A 19,389-nucleotide genomic window follows, 5' to 3' on the forward strand; every position below is an offset into this window, starting at 1 on the left:
TGATTGTATGTATGAAATACAGTTGTGCATAACAAATGTTTTTGGAGAAGGGAAGCTTTTCTATGTGGATTATCCCTCTTGAAAGCAGTCCTGCTGATTCAAACTAAAATCAAAATACAGAAAATAGTTTTTCTATGCAAAAGATCAAGATCTATATATAGTAAAATTTTCTTCATGGGAGAGGATTTTTTAGGTAATCACAAGACGACTTTCTATTTAGAAAAGATTATTGTATATATATTAGAACTGGGATTTAGGACTATATTTATTCTACCTTTTGGAGATGGGAACTTAACCCAGATGAATAGAATATGTTTTCAAATCAAAAACTTCTATCAAATGTCATATCAAACTTAATTATTATTTTTTTATTCCATGGTATTTTCACCACTACACTAAAATGCCTAAAGGTGACCACTCTCCACGCCTATGGTTATGGGGGGGTGGGTGGGGGGGGGGGTGAATAAGCCAAAAACAAAATTGCCTCTGTGACAGGATAAGCTATTACAGGTGCTGTTTTCTCCCACATCTATAAAGACTGCTTTGAATGAAATTATGCAGGTAATCAGTTTTGAAGAAAGGAGAGATTGCATGTGCAGTGCTTTTAAAAATTAAGACATTTATGTTTCTAAATTCACTCCCTCTTTATCCTCTTTATCCTTATTTTTTCCTATCCTTTTCCCATATTACCACACAAAAATTAAAAAAAGAGTGATGGTAAAAAAATTCAAACTCCAGTATTTTGAAATACTAGTAAATGTTTTGTAATCATTGTTTATGTGTTGAATTATTACAATTAATACAGTAATTCCTAATTTGTAGCACAAAATGTCAGATAAATTGAAGAAAAGTGTTCTCAGAGGATGTTTAGATCATCTTCCCACCTTAAACTCCAGAGTTGTACGGATCTTCATCAGCTCCACATTTACAGGTAGGAATCAGTTCAACATTTACAGGTAGAAATCAGTTCAACATTTACAGGTAGGAATCAGTTTAACATTTACAGGTAGGAATCAGTTCAATATTACAGGTAGGAATCAGTTAAACATTTACAGGTAGGAATCAGTTAAACATTTACAGGTAGGAATCAGTTCAACATTTACAGGTAGGAATCAGTTAAACATTTACAGGTATAAATCAGTTCAACATTTACAGGTAGGAATCAGTTCAACATTTACAGGTAGAAATCAGTTCAACATTTACAGGTAGGAATCAGTTTAACATTTACAGGTAGGAATCAGTTCAATATTACAGGTAGGAATCAGTTAAACATTTACAGGTAGGAATCAGTTAAACATTTACAGGTAGGAATCAGTTAAACATTTACAGGTAGAAATCAGTTCAACATTTACAGGTAGGAATCAGTTCAACATTTACAGGTAGAAATCAGTTCAACATTTACAGGTAGGAATCAGTTCAATATTACAGGTAGGAATCAGTTAAACATTTACAGGTAGGAATCAGTTAAACATTTACAGGTAGGAATCAGTTAAACATTTACAGGTAGAAATCAGTTCAACATTTACAGGTAGGAATCAGTTCAACATTTACAGGTAGAAATCAGTTCAACATTTACAGGTAGGAATCAGTTCAATATTACAGGTAGGAATCAGTTCAACATTACAGGTAGGAATCAGTTAAACATTACAAGTGCATGTAGTTAAGAAAGGCAATACAGTAAATTCATTAAACTAAAACAACTTTGTTTCCATTTCATTAATCACACGTACAGTGTTTCGAAATTCAGAATTATTTTCTATGGGTCCAAAGGACCCACAGATAAAGGGACTACACGAGTCCTTCCAGGGCAGCCTAGGCCAAAAAATAATATCATCAAATATTTGGGAAAATAAACTTTTAAGTATTGATGATATCGGTAAGTTTATCGCTTCATATGAAATATGTCAATTTAATAAAGGGTATCTACAACTTGCAAGTATTAACAATATGAAACAGTAAATCATTAATCATCACACAGTCTTACTTGGTCATATGTATAACACGTAATGAGTTTAATATGTGTTTATATTACTGTAAACGTACTTTTCCTCGGAATTACAATTTCTGTTTTAAAATCCGCAGGTACAAAATTACGCAGGTTTCTTAGATTGTCACAATATGTTGATAAAATGTTTGGACAATTTTCCATGGAAAGTTTGTAACTGCTTACATATAGTGTAAATTTATTCCACGCAGAAAAAAGTCAAATCTTATGTATTTATTTAAAATGCACATGAAAAGAAGAATTGATACGATCTTGATAAAAATAACAAGTTTTACCCATCTTCAGTTCAATTTCTTTTAAAGACGCTCATTGGTTAATTTGTTTAATATATCCAATTAAAATGCAGGAAAGATATAAAAGTTATTGAAAATGCATTTACTAATAAATGTTAACTTCAGTCACAACTTCTTAAGCCTTTCCAACAAGCAGTAAAGAAGAATTGTATTTTTCCAAGCTTGCCAGAAAGGTCCGAGAAGATGTGATTGACGTTAACTTGTTCCCGGCAAATCATTGTCGGCCCAAAATTATTTCAAGGACCCATTTAGTCATACTATTTGTGAGTCCTTCCATTTGTACATCGGCGCTGGACCGACGGGCCGACGCTAATTTCGAACACTGCACACATACTGTAATGAATTTTAAATTAACGGTCCTAATTGTATATCCATGCAGATTCTGTAATATCTTCATCAAAAACAAAAACAAAAAGCAACAACAAAACCAACAACAACAAAGAAACAAAACAAACACATAAGCAAACAAAATAAAATATAACAACTAAAATTGAATTTCCTTAAATTATCATTAAATTGCTTTAGTAACATTCTCCTTTATCACTTTGTCAGAATCATGTATCGGTATTTCTTTTTCATGGATTTGTATACAATTGTAGACACAAGAGAAGAAAGAAATATTCTTATTGAAGAAGTATATCCCAGACTGCAGTCCTACTGTAAACAAAACTATGGGTTGGAATTTCAGGTAATTTAGTATCTCAGGAGTCCTGTTTGCTTTCTGGGTTGGAATTCCAGGTAATTCAGGATTTCAGGAGTCCTGTTTGCTTTCTGTTTTGGTGTTTCAGTATTTCAGGTGTCCTGTTTGCTCTCTGGGTTGGAATTTCAGGTAATTCAGGATTTAAGGAGTACTGTTTGCTCTCTAGGTTGGAATTTCAGGTAATTCAGGACTTAAGGAGTCTTGTTTGTTCTCTGGGTTGGAATTTCAGGTAATTCAGTATTTCAGGTGTACTGTTTGCTCTCTGGGTTGGAATTTCAGGTAATTCAGTATTTCAGGTGTACTGTTTGCTCTCTGGGTTGAAATTTCAGGTAATTCGGTATTTCAGGATCCTGTTTGTTCTCTGGGTTGGAATTTCAGGTAATTCAGTATTTCAGGATCCTGTTTGCTCTCTGGGTTGGAATTTCAGGTAATTCAGTATTTCAGGATTCCTGTGTGCTCTTTGGGTTGGAATTTCAGGTAATTCAGTATTTTAGGAGTCCTGTTTGCTCTCTGGGTTGGAATTTCAGGTAATTCAGTATTTCAGGAGTCCTGTTTGCTCTCTGGGTTGGAATTTCAGGTAAATCAGGATTTAAGGAGTCCTGTTTGCTCTCTGGGTTGGAATTTCAGGTAATTCAGGATTTAATGAGTCTTGTTTGTTCTCTGGGTTGGAATTTCAGGTAATTCAGTATTTCAGGTGTACTGTTTGCTCTCTGGGTTGGAATTTCAGGTAATTCAGTATTTCAGGTGTACTGTTTGCTCTCTGGGTTGAAATTTCAGGTAAATCAGTATTTCAGGATCCTGTTTGCTCTCTGGGTTGGAATTTCAGGTAATTCAGTATTTCAGGATCCTGTTTGCTCTCTGGGTTGGAATTTCAGGTAATTCAGTATTTCAGGATTCCTGTGTGCTCTTTGGGTTGGAATTTCAGGTAATTCAGTATTTTAGGAGTCCTGTTTGCTCTCTGGGTTGGAATTTCAGGTAATTCAGTATTTCAGGAGTCCTGTTTGCTCTCTGGGTTGGAATTTCAGGTAAATCAGTATTTCAGGAGTCCTGTTTGCTCTCTGGGTTGGAATTTCAGGTAATTCGGTATTTCAGGATCCTGTTTGCTCTCTGGGTTGGAATTTCAGGTAATTCAGGATTTAAGGAGTACTGTTTGCTCTCTGGGTTGGAATTTCAGGTAATTCAGGATTTAATGAGTCTTGTTTGTTCTCTGGGTTGGGATTTCAGGTAAATCAGTATTTCAGAAGTCCTGTTTGCTCTCTGGGTTGGAATTTCAGGTAATTCAGTATTTCAGGAGTCTTGTTTGCTCTCTGGATTGGGATTTCAGGTAAATCAGTATCTCAGGAGTCCTGTTTGCTCTCTGGGTCGGAATTTCAGGTAATTCAGTATTTCAGGAGTCCTGTTTGCTCTCTGGTTTTGAATTTTAGGTAATTCAGTATTTCAGGAGTCCTGTTTGCTTTCTGGGTTGGTAATTCAGGATTTCAGGAGTCCTTTTTACTCTCTGGGTTGGAATTTCAGGTAATTCAGTATTTCAGGAGTCCTGTTTGCTCTCTGAAGGTAGAAAATTGCAAAATTCTACTCAAGACCAAAGAAAATTTATATCAGTTTATAGAACATTATACAGAGCAAAATAATATCAAAAATCAGCTATAAATGAAGTATAAAATGATGCTGGTGTATAGAGTATATGTTTATGTAAAATGTAAATAAATATCTCACCTCTATACAATATGTGTAGGTTGCAGCTTAACAGTAGGAGTCTTGATTGACAGGTTGTGGACATGAGATGGGGAGTTCCTGAGGAAGCCTCAGACGATCATTCTACCTCCGCCCTTTGTCTGGCCGAAGTTCTTAATTGTCAGAAACTGTCAACAGGCCCAAACTTTGTGGTAAAAAAGGAAACATTGTAACAATGTGACAAAGTGCACAAATGACTATTCATAAAAACTTAATGATCATTTCATGTTATAAACAGATTTTTAGTGAAGTAAAGTGAAAGCTATCAAGTTTAGTTGGGTCATTTTCAATGTATTTCTTTATGCTTAATATATTCCTGGTACACATCAAATTAAATATTGAAGAATATGACATTGCATGTGATATAAAGCAAACCATCAGATTTAGTAATTATACCCCCCGCAAACGAAGTTTAGGGGGGGTATATTGGAATCAGCATGTCCGTCTGTCTGTCCGTCTGTCTGTAGACAAGATTTTGTCCGGACCATTTCTTGGAAACTGTTGGAAGGATTTGTCTGAAAATTTGTACACTTATTATTCACCATATGAAGGTGTGCACCTGGTATTTTCATTATGATTGGATAATTATTTTGCATTTTACAGGTGTTTTTTTTTCATTTTTATTATGTGGTTTTGTCTGGATCTGTTCCCAGAGACTATTGCATAGATTTGTATGAAAATTTGTACACTTATTATTTACCATATGAAGATGTGCACCTGGTATTTTCAACATTATTTGATAATTTTTCTGCATTTTACAGGTGTTTTTTTTTTTTATTTTATTTTTATTGACTTAGTCATTTCGGGTTCATGTCTAAGGTTTGAGACATAGAATCTAGAACATCTGTACAAAAATGTGAACTACAGCTTAAAACTACTCATTAGAACTAAAAAAAAAAACACAAAGTATTAAAAACAGTTTTTACATTACACAGCAGATAGTGTAAATCCATTTGTCCCTTGGGAGTAATGAGTGGACATGCATCCAGTTAAAGATTAATTAATGAGTTCAGTGTGGGAAGCTGTTAGGGCATCTCTGATCAAGCAGGTCTTATCTATATCTCAGGGGAATTGGGCAGAAAGAAATAAAGATCTCTGTTGTCTAAGTCTCTTAATTGTAATTTATGTCTGTCAAAATACAAAGTTACTAAAACCAGCCTTTTATTTTTAAAATGAGTTTGATATAAAGGTATTAAAATCAATTTGATTTTCTATAATTAATTATGATATTTTTTTTTCAACAATCAATTTGCAGTGTGTCATGTCTCACAAAGATGGCAGATAGTTGCAAACTATTTTTTCTGTGTAATAAAAAACACTGTAATTATTAGTGTTGATGTTTTATTAGGCTGCACCTTAGTTTCATTCATTTAATAAAGTGCCCCACCACAGCATGATACGCCTATCAAATATTGTTAAATTATCAGAAACAGTTTAGATTCAATTGTTTGAATGACATCTTTGCGAGACAAGGCAGTCTGCAATTTGTTGTAAAGATATAAAAATTCAAATAAAAAATGTACAATATAAAATAATTAGTTTAAATTATATTATACAATATCATATAAGTTTTAATTATTATATACAATATCAAATTAGTTTTAATTACATCAAATTTATCTTGAAAGTAAGACTAGCCAACAAGAACAATTCAATACAACACAAGCAATTAATTAAGAGACTGATTCCTTTTGCCCATTTCCCAAGAGATGTAGATAACACCTGCTTGATCAGAGATGCTCTGCCAGTTATCTCCTCACACTAAACTCATTAATTTATCTCTAATTTGACATGCAATTTTCTGCTATCAAAATTTTCCTTGACCAGTGCCTGATCATTACACCCATGGGAGAGGTGGAATTTTTGTTGTTACAGATTGCTGTAAAGAACATAATGAAAAAAATAAGACTAGTATTTTCTTGATTTAACACTTTTTTAATAAAGATACTGCAATACTCTGACATCTTTTGGGATTGTGTAATTTAAAAGTTAAAAGACATAGTTTTTTGATTCTAAGTCTAATGGTTTTCTAGTTATGATTTTTCCATATTTGGCCATAGCGTCTTTATTAAAGGTCAGAACGACATGGTTTTAATGTGCGACACACCTTCTACCCTAGATGTATCAGCTGACAAAGTTTGATAATTCTAGGCCTAATAGTATTAAAGTTATGAGCCAGACATGAAAAAGCTAACAGACGGACAAACATGAACGCTATAACATAATACGTCCCGTCGTAAGACGGACATATGAAAATATATAATGAGTAATTAAATTTTCACTGTAAATGTTTAAGGAAATTGTGAACACCTCTCACATCTAGAAAACATTAGTGATTCGGTACTTTCTCTGAAAAACCCAGCGGGGGGTATTTGTCCCTTTTGGACAGTTCTAGTTTACACAGTAAAAATAACATTATTTGTTTCAGACATTTCTGAATCAGCGACATGGATACAGGGCTTTGCAGACAGTTATTACATGGGAGGAGTTTACCCAGCTGATGGAGGCTTTGAGGACTATGGGAGAGGACCTTTCCTCATTTAATATCTGGTACAAGGAGGACACAAATTCCATTCCTCCCGTATTTGTCCTCCAGCAAATCAGCAGTATCATCCCTAATTACAAAATAAAGGTTACCTTTAACTTTTCCGTACACATAATTTATATACTATATAGCACTTCAAAACTGCCCCTAACTGAGGAGTTTATTTTTTAATGTTACTTGTTTTTTTTATACCCCACGCAACAAGTTGCGTGAGGTATAATGTTTTTGACCCGTCTGTCAGTCAGTCAGTCAGTGTGTCAGTCAGTCAGTCAGTCCGTCAGTCCTGTTTTTTTGTCAGCGTAACTCCTCATAAACCGCTGCACAGAATTTCGTCAAACTTTGCAGATATTTAGGACACAATGTGTAGATGTGCATATTACCAGGAAATTCCGATTCCTTTATTTTTTCTGGGAATTTCGACACTTTTCAACTTAGATTTTTGGCCATATCTTGAATATGGAGATGAACAGTTTGTCAGCGCAACTCCTCATAAACCAATGCACAGAATTTGGTCAGACTTTGCAGATATTTAGCACACAATGTATAGATGTGCATATTACCAGGAAATTCCGATTCCTTTATATTTTCTTGGAATTTCGGCACTTTTCAACTTAGATTTTTGGCCATATCTTCAATATAAAGATGAACAGTTTGTCAGCACAACTCCTCTTAAACCGCTGCACAGAATTTGGTCAATCTCTGTAGATATTTAGTACACAGTGTGTAGATGTGCATATTACCAGGAAATTCTGATTCCATTATTTTTTCTGGGAATTTCGGCACTTTTCAACTTAGGTTTTTGGCCATATCTTGAATATAGAGATGAACAGTTTGTCAGCACAACTCCTCTTAAACCGCTGCACAGAATTTGGACAAACTTTGCAGATATTTAGTACACAGTGTGTAGATGTGCATATTACCAGGAAATTCCGATTCCATTATTTTTGCCTTAAGAGTTTTGCCTTTTATTGAAGAAACTTTCCAGCTAGGTAATAAGAAATTCCACTGGAATCAGCTTTTTATAATGAAATTCTATGTGAAATATTTTATGACCTTAAAAGACCCCTATTGATTTTGAGATCAAAATATTAATGGTTTAACACAAACACACACTCACACACACACCATCTTCGATAGTTCTCCCCCCCCCCCCCCCCCCCCCCCTTCAAATTGGTGTGCTTTGCCTTAAATAATTTCATAAGTACAGTATATAAACAGATTCATATGACTACATCATAATTTTGTTTCCATCAATTATTTAAATGTGTAAACTGTCATGTGTTGGACATTAACAAATTGAAATCACTGAGGAATTTAAATAACAGTTTGTCAGCATAATTCCGGCACTGAATTTCCTGAAACTTTGTAGGTATTTCAGAATAATGTATAGATTTGTATATTACCAAGAAATTTTGATTCCATTATTTATCTAGAAACTTCAGCCCAGTTAAATTTGTAACATACAAAGATTTGAATGTCCTTATATGCAAGAAGTTTTAATGTGATGATTTTTTGCAAGTAATGCCCCTTTTTTGAATTATACTGTGTATTTAAAATGCACTGTGCCATTCATTACGTGTTGCATTGTCGAGTTTTGGGGAAGCGTGGGGTATGTGAGCTTGCTCACTTTTTCTTTCATTTTTTATTTATTTGTTATTTTTTCAAAAGTTTTTTTTTGCTTGCTGTTTTGAAAAAACATGTAGTTAATTTGCAGTATCTTAAATTTATTCAAAGCTGTCTTTTGCATACTTTAATTTCAATCATCAACAATCAATTTGAAAGTTGAATATAAGAAAAACAAAACAGGCAGGGCTGAATTGCCCCTTTGGGGACAGGGCCATGTACTCTTCAACTGGGAATTTTATTAAACTAAAAAAGTGGGAAAATTTGGAAATATTGATGACTTATGCCAGTATTATGTTTCTCTGTAGAGTAAAGACAGATTGTAAGGCTTATTCCCATTCCCATCTTAATGGGAATTTTTATCTTAATTTTGGGGAAAAAAAGAGACAATTGTCAATTGGGACAGGGTCCTTTTACTTTATCTGCATGCAATGGATATCCTTTCAACAGTGAGATTGTAAAGAAACTATTGTATTAATAAATACCAATTCATTCTGTGACAACAAAACTTTCTTTAGATCTTAGTTAATTGACTTTATTAGAAGAAGAAGCAATTATTAAGGTAATGGTTTTAAATCAAGGTAATGGTTTTAAATCAATGGTGCATGTGTGAGCATACATGTATAAATTCAATCCAAAAAATCATTTCACTCTCCCTTCAAAGCCAGTTATCAGATAATTGTTTATTCAATTGATTATTTTGTGGAGTAATATTTTATTAGATTTCCAAGGAAAGGATTGTTTTCAAAGAAAACACATGTTTAGTCCAGAAATTAATTATCGATGTTTTGAACATTTTCCCCAATCCTAAGTTTTTTTTTAATATTTGGGATGTTTCTTATCACTACTGAAAACTAATTTCCACTTGGTGTAACAGTAATAGTATTATGGTAAATATCAATGGTATATGCTAGCTAGATGATAATTAAACATTTATCCATAGACATAAGTATGGAAGGGAGAAGGGTGCAGCAAATATTCTAAATTATTTTTCATACAATGGGGTCTTTATATATGTAAAGAATGTAAAGAAATATAAATTTCTTTAATACAAAAGTATGCATATAGTAATTTAATTTAACTGAAATGTTAATTTTATAGATTGTTCTGAAAGTGAAACCTATATTAGTATGGTACTATCTAGAAACTTAATGCAAGTATATAGTAATTGTATTCTGAAATTTGATATCTTTGAGGTAGAATTTATTCTTTTATCTTTAATGAAACAAATATAGGCTTAGATATATTTTCAAACTATAAAGAAGAACTATAAAATATAAATGGCATTCATTTACTGCCTCACTATACAGTGCAGGAAACTAATTTTGTTACAGCATCAATGCTGATTTGAATGCTTCCTTTGCTTGCTGATTTGAATGCTTCCTTTGCTTGCTGATTTGATGCTAGTAGTCCTTATCCTGATGCTGTTTTATAATTAGGTCAATGCTACCGGAAGTAGCATCATGCTACCGGAAGTAGATAATGAATTTCAGCATTGCCGTTTAAAGCAATAAAAGTGCCTTTTACAATTATTTGATCATAATATCTCACTATGTATCAATAATGTGAATACTTTAACCAATATTCTTTCTTTCTTTTTTAATTTTTTACTGAATTAAAACTCATTGATTTTCTAATGCTAGTAGGATAATGCTGATTTTATGTAGGTCAATGCTGGTTTTATCCTTTGCTTGCTGATGCTTATCCTGGTAATGCTGTTTTTTAAATGCTGATACTGATGCTAGCTCGATCCTGATGCTACTAATGCTTATGCTGATGCTGGTTTATGTAACAAAATTAGTTCCCTGCACTGTATATCATTGGAAAATGAAACTCTAGCTAGCAACTTTTATTTCTTATTTCTATGGGTTAATTACTATTTAGCTATGAAGAAAATTCCTGATATACATGTTGCTAATGATGATAAATTATGTGTCACATAGGACCCTGAAGCCATGAGGAACTGGGAGAGAGTGGCAGAGGAAATGCGGGATAAGTTACAGAAAGCCAGTCAGCATTGTTTTGAGGAAGGAAAAATGACAGAAGAGGAAAAACACAAGTACTTCATGTCAGGTGAATATTTTTCAACCAAACATTTTACAAATCTATCAGAGAACAGCATTCAAACTTGTCACATGTTTCCTGTATTCTCCTTAAAGAATAAGATTACATGTTTGTATATACTTCAATTAATCCATGATAAAATTGCTTCTGAGATAAGACGTACATATTTTGATATCCACTATCTTCTGAATTTCATACAGACTGCTACTTGTGTGATAATTAAAATACTATTGGCAAAGGGAAATAACTTTTGATTACCTTCACAAATGCAGTAATCACTGACAAGTTTATTCTCCAGTGGTGGAAGAGAACCTTTTTAAGATTCAGAGAGTCTTAGTTTAAATTCTGGTTTTGTCCTTTGCAATTTCTCTCTTTTTTTGTTTCATTTGGTGCCATAAGCATACCCTGGAAGTGACAGGTGATGAAGACACCAGGGATGAGTCTGGGTTGGTGTGTGGGGTTCAATGTCTCAATGTCATAATGAGGCATGTTCATTCAAGAGGTAGAAACTCCCTAAAATTACAACTCGCAAATAATTGCGAGTACCAAATAAATGAACTCACAATTTCAAAAGACAACTCTCAATTTTAAAAGGAAAGCTTTTAAAAAGAATGCCAATGCGGCCATCTATCCATCTTCTAAAAAAACTTCGTAATTTTTGACAAAATCATCGGACATGGCACATGGTCGTTCATTTAAAAATGATGGATATAAACAGTAACTAAAGAGAGAAAGACTAAAACTGGATTGAAATGGATATTTTTATCCCGGGTGAAATTTACATTGAAAAAATCAACTCGCATTTTTTTGCGAGTTACAAAATTTTTAACTCGCAATTTGGATATTCTAACCCACATTTCGCAAGTTGTATATAGTGAATTTTGAACCCTGCATTCACTTGTGGCCTGGTGGCTTATTTGGCAAAAGGCCTGTTTAGAGTTTAAGGGGTCTTCTGTCAAATCCTGATTTTGTCTCCATTTTCCTTGTACAAAAACATTGAAGGGTATAGAATTTTAATATTCCTGGAAGTTCAATTATTTTCCTGCAGTATAATACTACAATGTATGAACCTAACCTGATCTGTCACAGAGGACAGATTTACACCTCTGCCTGCAGGTCTTTTTAGAAAGTTATCTATAGATGTTGGGAGGGGGGGGGGGGGGGGTTAGGTTTGCATTCACAGAATAATTTTGATCTATTTTGTTATGAGTGCTTTTAACAATGTTACTAATATTTTTTAAATCAAAATGCATTGTTTCTGCAATAGTGACAGAAGAAGAAATAGAGCAGGGAATCCTAAAGTCTCCCGGGAACCCTGTCGACCACTGCCTATGTTTTGTGAGGATTATTGAGGACATTGACAAGAATCTGGGTCATTCTAAAGCTTGGAGGTATATTGATATGACTGGTAGTACTATAAATCAGGAGGCACAGAAACTACTGAACCAGCTGAGGGAGGACAAGCTTCCGAAAGTCGTCAGCAAAGACAAGATACAAAGGTATACGGTATTCTCCGGGCTTTCCTATGTCTGTGTAAGGAAAGTGAAAGTAAATGTTGTAAAGAACAAATGAGAAAATTTGACTTGCTTTATTCCTTTAAAATTTTGTTAACTTGATAAAAAAAAATATTTTGCCTCTTTGTGGAATAAAATATTTTATCACTATGTATGAAAGATTATAGCAAAAGAAAAAAAAAGATAAAATAAGAATGAAAGAAGTAAATACATTTAATACCTTGTACTGGGTATATACCATCTTTAAAATTTACATTTCTTGTGGGAAAAAAACTATTTCTTTAGACAAGAACATGAACTGTTTTAGATCACTAGTGAGGTGGAGTGACAAAGAGGGAATAAATAGGGAGGACCACAAAGGATACCTCACAAATTTTGCTGAGCAGTTTTATGGGGGCATTAAAAGTCTGCTAGACAAATCTGTATCCATGGAAAGTGAACTGTCAAAAGACAACCTGTACATTGAGGTAATGGAATGAAAGAACTTCTGACAAAAATAAAAAGTTTATCAAGTAGCTAGAATAGTATGAAAATAATTATCTCAATAATAAATTTAGCTGATAGGTTAGCTTGCTCTCTGAGTATTATGAACCAGAATTGAACTTTGTGTGTTTTATCACTTAAAATTTGAAACAGGCATGATCACAGGTGTTTAATTATGGATTATACCATTGATGTTCTCATTGTTACCCCAAAAAGGGCCAAAATGGACCCTTAATCTATATACTAGTATGCACTGTTCTTTATTATTGATGGGGGTATACTTTTTGACTCTTCTTTTTTTATTTAATTCATTCGTTGCAGCTGCAAATAGATAGATTATTTCTTCCCAAAGTTTGAAATTTCAGTCATTGTTTACAAACAATGAGATGACATAATAAGCTTAAATAACCCTTTGATCATAGGAAACAATGTCTGCATCAACTAAACACATTGAAATTTACCCAATTTTTCCCTAGGTAATGCTTAATTGCTCTTATGTGAAATATACAGTCTTGTCACTTTTTGATAGATAATTCATAAAAAGAATATGGCATGAAGGAGGACCATTTGGATATGTGACGTCATTAATTTCATATATTTCTAAGTTTAAAGCTGAAAAAGCCTCAAAATGACTCATTTCAGGGAGTATTTTCCTTGAGAAAATAATGTTCACAGCCATTGCCGACTTCAATATTCATATAAATTATGTTAATTGTGTAAAATTCTTTGAAAAATCAATACTTCTTAAAATCTTTGTGGGCAATGCATATGCACTCTATTATCTGAAAGAAAATTTAAATTAAAATTGATGTCTTCTGCAACTTTTTAAGTAAATAGCATTAAATAGGAAGTCATATGAGAAAATGATTTGTTTGATCTTAGTGCATGGAGTTTCAATGATTTAGAAAGCATGAATTTTCATTTCTTTCATCACTTTCTGTATTCTAGAAGAATACAGGGCCTGATTTGTTTTGTTCTTTGTAATAAATAAAAAATTACCCTGGTATATGGTAAAAAATACTGCATGTATAATATTATTTGAATTTCTACTGGCATAATTATCTAGGTATTACAACACCTGACCATGGCTAAAGAGAGATGTGCCATGTTCCATGGTCGACAGGAAATCCTAGACAAAATTTCCAGCTATTTAAGAGAGGGAGAGAAGGAACCTTTCACAATATATGGTCCCTCAGGCAGTGGGAAAACATCCATCATTGCAGAGGCTGCAAGAAGGGTAGGAAACAGAGAAAATGTCATAAATGTACTAATGTGTGAAACAAGTTCTTATAGTCTCCTGTATTGATGTAAGTTTATAGAATTAATTGGGAATGAAAATGTACGACTCATTTTGCACATGTAATATAATTTGTCTTTAAAAAAAATCTCACTTGAGAAAACAAATCATATTATTCTTAATATAACTTCTAAATTTGTTCACTCTTTGCTTCATATAGGTGCCATTTGAGTATCATAAAGAAGCAGTGGTGATTCTGAGGTTCTTAGGAACCTCACCAGACAGCAGTAATCTTCGTCGTCTGCTTCGCAGTCTCTGCAGCCAGATTTTGTACAATGTGACAGGAAGTGCCGAGAATGTTCCAGAAGAGTTTGATGAATTGGTGATTCTTTTCCAAGGTCTATTGGAGGAATACAAGTCAGACAGACCACTAGTTATTCTCCTGGACTCACTGGATCAACTCACTGAAGACCATGCCGCATACAAACTCAGATGGCTGCCCAGGAAACTCAAGTCTAATGTCCGGATCGTGTTGTCTTCTTACATTGAGACTTTAGAAATAGTAACTAATTTGAAAGCTTTGTTCAGTCCTAAAAGTTTCATTATTGTTCCAGTTTTAGGAGAGGATCTTGGATTTCAAATTCTGAAAGTTTGGTTAGAAGCGAGCAATAGAACATTGACGTCAGAACAGTTTGATATTGTCCACAAGGCTTTTCAAGTTTGTAGTCTCCCTCTTTTTGTAAAGCTAGTCTTTGAGAATATTCTGGTGTGGAAGTCATATACCCCTCCTGATAAATGTGTCCTACAAACTACTTTACAAGAAAGTATATCCTCATTATTTGGACATTTGGAGAACAAACACGGAAGGATGTTTGTGGAGAGGTCCTTTGCTTACCTGACGGCTTCTTCATCAGGTCTCAGTGAACTGGAGTTTGAAGATGTCATGTCAATAGATGACACACTGCTTACAGAGGTTTTCAAATTTCAGCTTCCTCCAGTCAGAAGAATCCCCTCCCTGCTGTGGGTGAGACTGAAATATGATGTCCAGAAGTATATTGTAGATAAAGAGGTGGATGAGACCAGAGTGACATTTTGGTATCACAGACAATTCATCGAAGCCAGTCAGGAGCGCTATTTAAAAAATGCAGCCTTTGCGGCTGAGATTCACTCCAATCTAGCGGATTATTTCCTCGGAAAATGGTACAATGTGCCAAAACCATTCAAATATACTGCAGAACAAGTCAAGAAGTATAGCCTCTCTTCAGTTGATTCTGCAGCAGACAGGAAAATAGCTGACCAACCAATCAAGTTTGTTTATACAGATCAAGGCGGAAGATCACAAATTAGGTTTAACAAAAGAAAACTGAACAAACTGCCATTTCATTTGGCAAAAGCAGACAGAGAAATAGAATTAAATAACATTTGTCTGTACAATTATCATTTTGTAATTGCAAAAATCAAGGCTACATCAGTGATACAAGTTCTGAGTGATTTTATATATACCAAAACTAATAGGTCTAGTGTCTTAGAAAAAGTGTTAAAGTCTTGTCAGTCTAGTCTGCAAAAGTACCCCGATTCCCTGGCATTTGAAGTATGTGGACACATGCTGTCTTATCTGACTGAGAGAAGATCCAGTCCTGAAAAAACTCTGGTGACGGAATGTTTGAAAGTTTCAGAGGAACAAAAGAAGCCTATTCCTTTCATGATGTGTTACAATGTCCCAAGTGAAGCCCTGTTGTACAAGCTTGAGAATCAAAAGCTTCCATATGGTAACACACATGTAGCAGTATCTACTGATGGCAAACATCTTGTCGCCCTAGCAGAAAAGAACCTTGTGTTTTTCTGGGATTTGACCATTGGAGAACTTGAATGTGAGCTACAAGCTTTTAATCCAGATGAATGCAAACTGAATACTATGGGCTTCAAAAGCAGTGACAATGTGGTGTATTTTTCATCAACATATCAAAAATCAGTGCATCCTTTTATCATAGTGAATATACAGACATCAGAGATTAAGAAATCTTTGATTCTTGGGAAAAATTACCCTGCTGTTGGAATGGCTGATTCTCTCAAACATGCCTTGACTAATCAGAGGATATTTAGTCTTCATAAAGGTCATTCTGCAGATGTCTTCAATTCAGAGACTGGTCAGCATGAACACAACTTTGGTATTTCTGCAGACGACATGCTTATATCCCCAGAAGAAAAGCTTGTAGCATTTCATCTGAAATCCACAACCACTTACGTTACCTACAGTGTTAAGAATTTGGATGAACTCCACAGACTTGAAGTGGCTGGTCCACCTCTGTCCCTCTGTCTTTCCCCTACAACTAATGAGGCCTTTGTTTTGTTGAAAGATACAGGTCAGGTTCACATGGTAAACACAAACAAAGATGATGGCACTGTTGGTCAGGTCCTCAGTGAAATCAAGTCACCAGATGGTCAAAAAATTCAAGAGGCCATGATGTCTTCCAGTGGTAACTTTCTGATTCTGAGGACAGATGAGGGATTTTTCTCCTGGAATTACAAATCAAACAAACTTCACAAAGAATTCAAAATTCCAAATGCTCTTAAACCAGAACATCGAGTTTTAGATATGTTTGGAATTCTACTGCCTGATGATAAAACTTTCATTGTTGGATATGAAGGTCATCTTATTTTGTGGGATGTTGCAAAAGGTCGAATTAAAGCAAGCATAGAGGCCAGTAAGTCAAAACTAAGCTATTTAATCATCAACAATGCTAGAAGTCTTGCAGTAACTACCTCAAAAAGGAACAATTCAGTCCAGGTGTGGAATCTAAATGCCATGGAAACAACTGACTCAAAGTTTCAACCTTTGACAATGAAGACAAGTCCAAGGTATATTGATGTATGCAAGACGGGCGAATTAGCAGTAGTAAGGGGAAACTCTGCTAATGATGTGTCCATTGTGGATCTGGTTAATGGGCGAGTCAAGATGAATATATCTGAAGTGTATGACATTATGCGACCAGTGATTTCTCCTGATGGAGCTCATGCTGTTTTGCGGGAATATGATGGGGATAGTGTTATTAAAATATGGGACACTGCAACTGGAAATCTTGTATGTTCTCTTCCATTGAGCAGTTTGTTGGTGAAACATTTCAAATGTTCTAATTCCAGAGTATTGGTGAAATGTCAGGATAAAAATGACTCTACATTCAGTTTCTGGGACATCAAAACAGGAGAGAATCTATATTCCTTTAGTATGGATTATGTTAATATTGGGGAAATCATTCTGGAAATGACACATTCCGATGACGAAATTTTGGTTTCTAGAAATCAGAAAGGTGAAGATGTAGGAGCTTGTGATCTATTGCTGATAAACGTTTGCTCTGGTGAGGAACTTTTCACCTTGCCAGGTGTCAATCCATCTAGAATTCAGCCAGTTGGAGACAGTGGGTACCTGTTTCTAACAGAACAGGTCGAAGGTCAAATGCAATATCTCATCATCTTGGACACAAAAACCAGGAAAATTGTTAAAAAAGAGAAAGTAACCCCAATGCCCCAGTCGTTTCTGAGTCTTGATGCTGCAGGGCATTATGGGATTGACAGAGGATTGAATTTGTATGACTTGAAAACGCTAAAACATATACATCAGTTTGATATAGAAGAAAAGGAGGTAATGCAGAAAAATGTCAAAACCAAAGCCACGGCTCCCAAAATGATGCCTAATGGTCAGGTCGCTGTGTGGTTAAATATTCGGGGAGGGTTACTAAAAGTGGGAAGTATCAAGGACAAAATAGTCCTGAGCGTGTTTCCCGTACATAGCATTCCTATAAATTTAGATGTGTCTGCAAAGGGACTGATAATTGTTGGGTGTGAAGATGGGAGAATTATGCTGCTTCAGTTGCCAGACTATGCTGAATCCAAGGACAGGCTCACTGTGTTTATAAGTGAAGTGTCACAGAGATTAATCAGACTTTCCAAGGACGTGTACTCTGGTATGACTAAAAGGAGCAACAAACCTCAAGGACAGCAAAACAAGAAATCTAGTGTATGTGCAATAGCATAAAGGTTTAATGAAGTTCATTATTGGTATGAGGCTGTTTAAAAATTGTAAATTCGATTCTGAATTTGATAAATTGACCTCTGAACCTTCTGCATTGATTGCAAATAGGCTTATGGCTCATTATTGCTTATTCAATGTTGTCATTCACTGTAAGAAGCTTTCTTAAGTGAAATGTTATGTTTTGAGAATATTTAAGAAATTGCATAAAATCAAAAGTCTGATGCAAATAAGTTAATTATTACTTTTAGCTTGCCTCTATATGTTTTTGTCTTTTCAAAATATATTAATTTATATACTTATCCAGGTTACTCCTTTTACATTAATAACTGTTTAATACCGGTAGTTTGGGCTGTGGATATCAGCCTGGGTAGCTTATTTGGTAGAGCACCTGACTAGTGATGCAGGTGTCCGGCCGGGTTAGATTCTTGGTCCAGCTGACATTTTCTCCTTTCCTGTTACAATTGTAGATATGGTTATTTTCACTCTATGTTATTTTGCTCTTTCACACTTAAAAACAATTTTACCTCATTTTGAATTAACCAAGACACAGTTTATTAAAAGAGAATTAAATTGAGATCTCTGTTGAATTTTCCCATGCAGTTATGAATTCGCCCACTAATGAAGTGGGTGAAAATAAAATGGGAGCATAAACTTCCCTGTATACAGTAGTCTTAGAAATTTTTATTAAATAGTTATACATTTTAAATGCAGTCCAATCAAATAAACCCTTATCTTCCCTTTAAGTATACCACTGTCTAACACAGCTGTGCTAGGTAGGATTGTGAACCTTTTACATTCAGAAAGTAAGTACTACTTGAAAAAATTGTAGTTTAACACCTTATTTTAAAGATGAATTAGTTTCATGAAATATCCAGAATAAGTTTTTTTGTCCTTGACTACATGTGTAAAAGTGTGACATCCATGTGACTGAGGCCAACACTAAAAAATGATTTGTTTGATGTACTCCACTCAACCTTTAAAAGTCACCCCTACCTGATCATTTTTTAAGTACTTTATAGTTGTTGGTTCTGTGTCTCCTAGCAGTTATGTCCACTGCTAATGTTTCTGTGTATACATGTTACTCTATGTCATTTGTTATACTGTTGTGTGGCTTAAATTAAAATTTATAAGAAAATTTGTGATAAATTTGCAATTTTTCAA

General features: G+C 34.4%; 1 protein-coding gene across 1 annotated transcript; it reads left to right on the forward strand.

Annotated features, from left to right (window-relative positions):
- Positions 1 to 826: 826 nt before the first annotated feature.
- LOC133197678 (NACHT and WD repeat domain-containing protein 2-like) lies at positions 827 to 18,259 on the forward strand. The gene is made up of 9 exons (XM_061333812.1): positions 827 to 931; positions 2,898 to 2,986; positions 4,768 to 4,884; positions 7,161 to 7,364; positions 10,844 to 10,973; positions 12,232 to 12,463; positions 12,786 to 12,945; positions 14,028 to 14,198; positions 14,419 to 18,259. The coding sequence occupies exons 1-9, from the start codon at positions 829 to 831 to the stop codon at positions 18,229 to 18,231; spliced, it is 5,019 nt and encodes a 1,672-aa protein (XP_061189796.1). The 5' UTR covers positions 827 to 828; the 3' UTR covers positions 18,232 to 18,259.
- The last annotated feature ends 1,130 nt before the right edge of the window (positions 18,260 to 19,389 follow it).

The sequence above is a fragment of the Saccostrea echinata genome, unplaced genomic scaffold (genome assembly GCF_033153115.1).
Source record: "Saccostrea echinata isolate AGI-Se365-2 ecotype Australia unplaced genomic scaffold, CSIRO_AGI_Sech_v1 ptg000030l, whole genome shotgun sequence".
Lineage (NCBI taxonomy): Eukaryota > Metazoa > Mollusca > Bivalvia > Ostreida > Ostreidae > Saccostrea > Saccostrea echinata.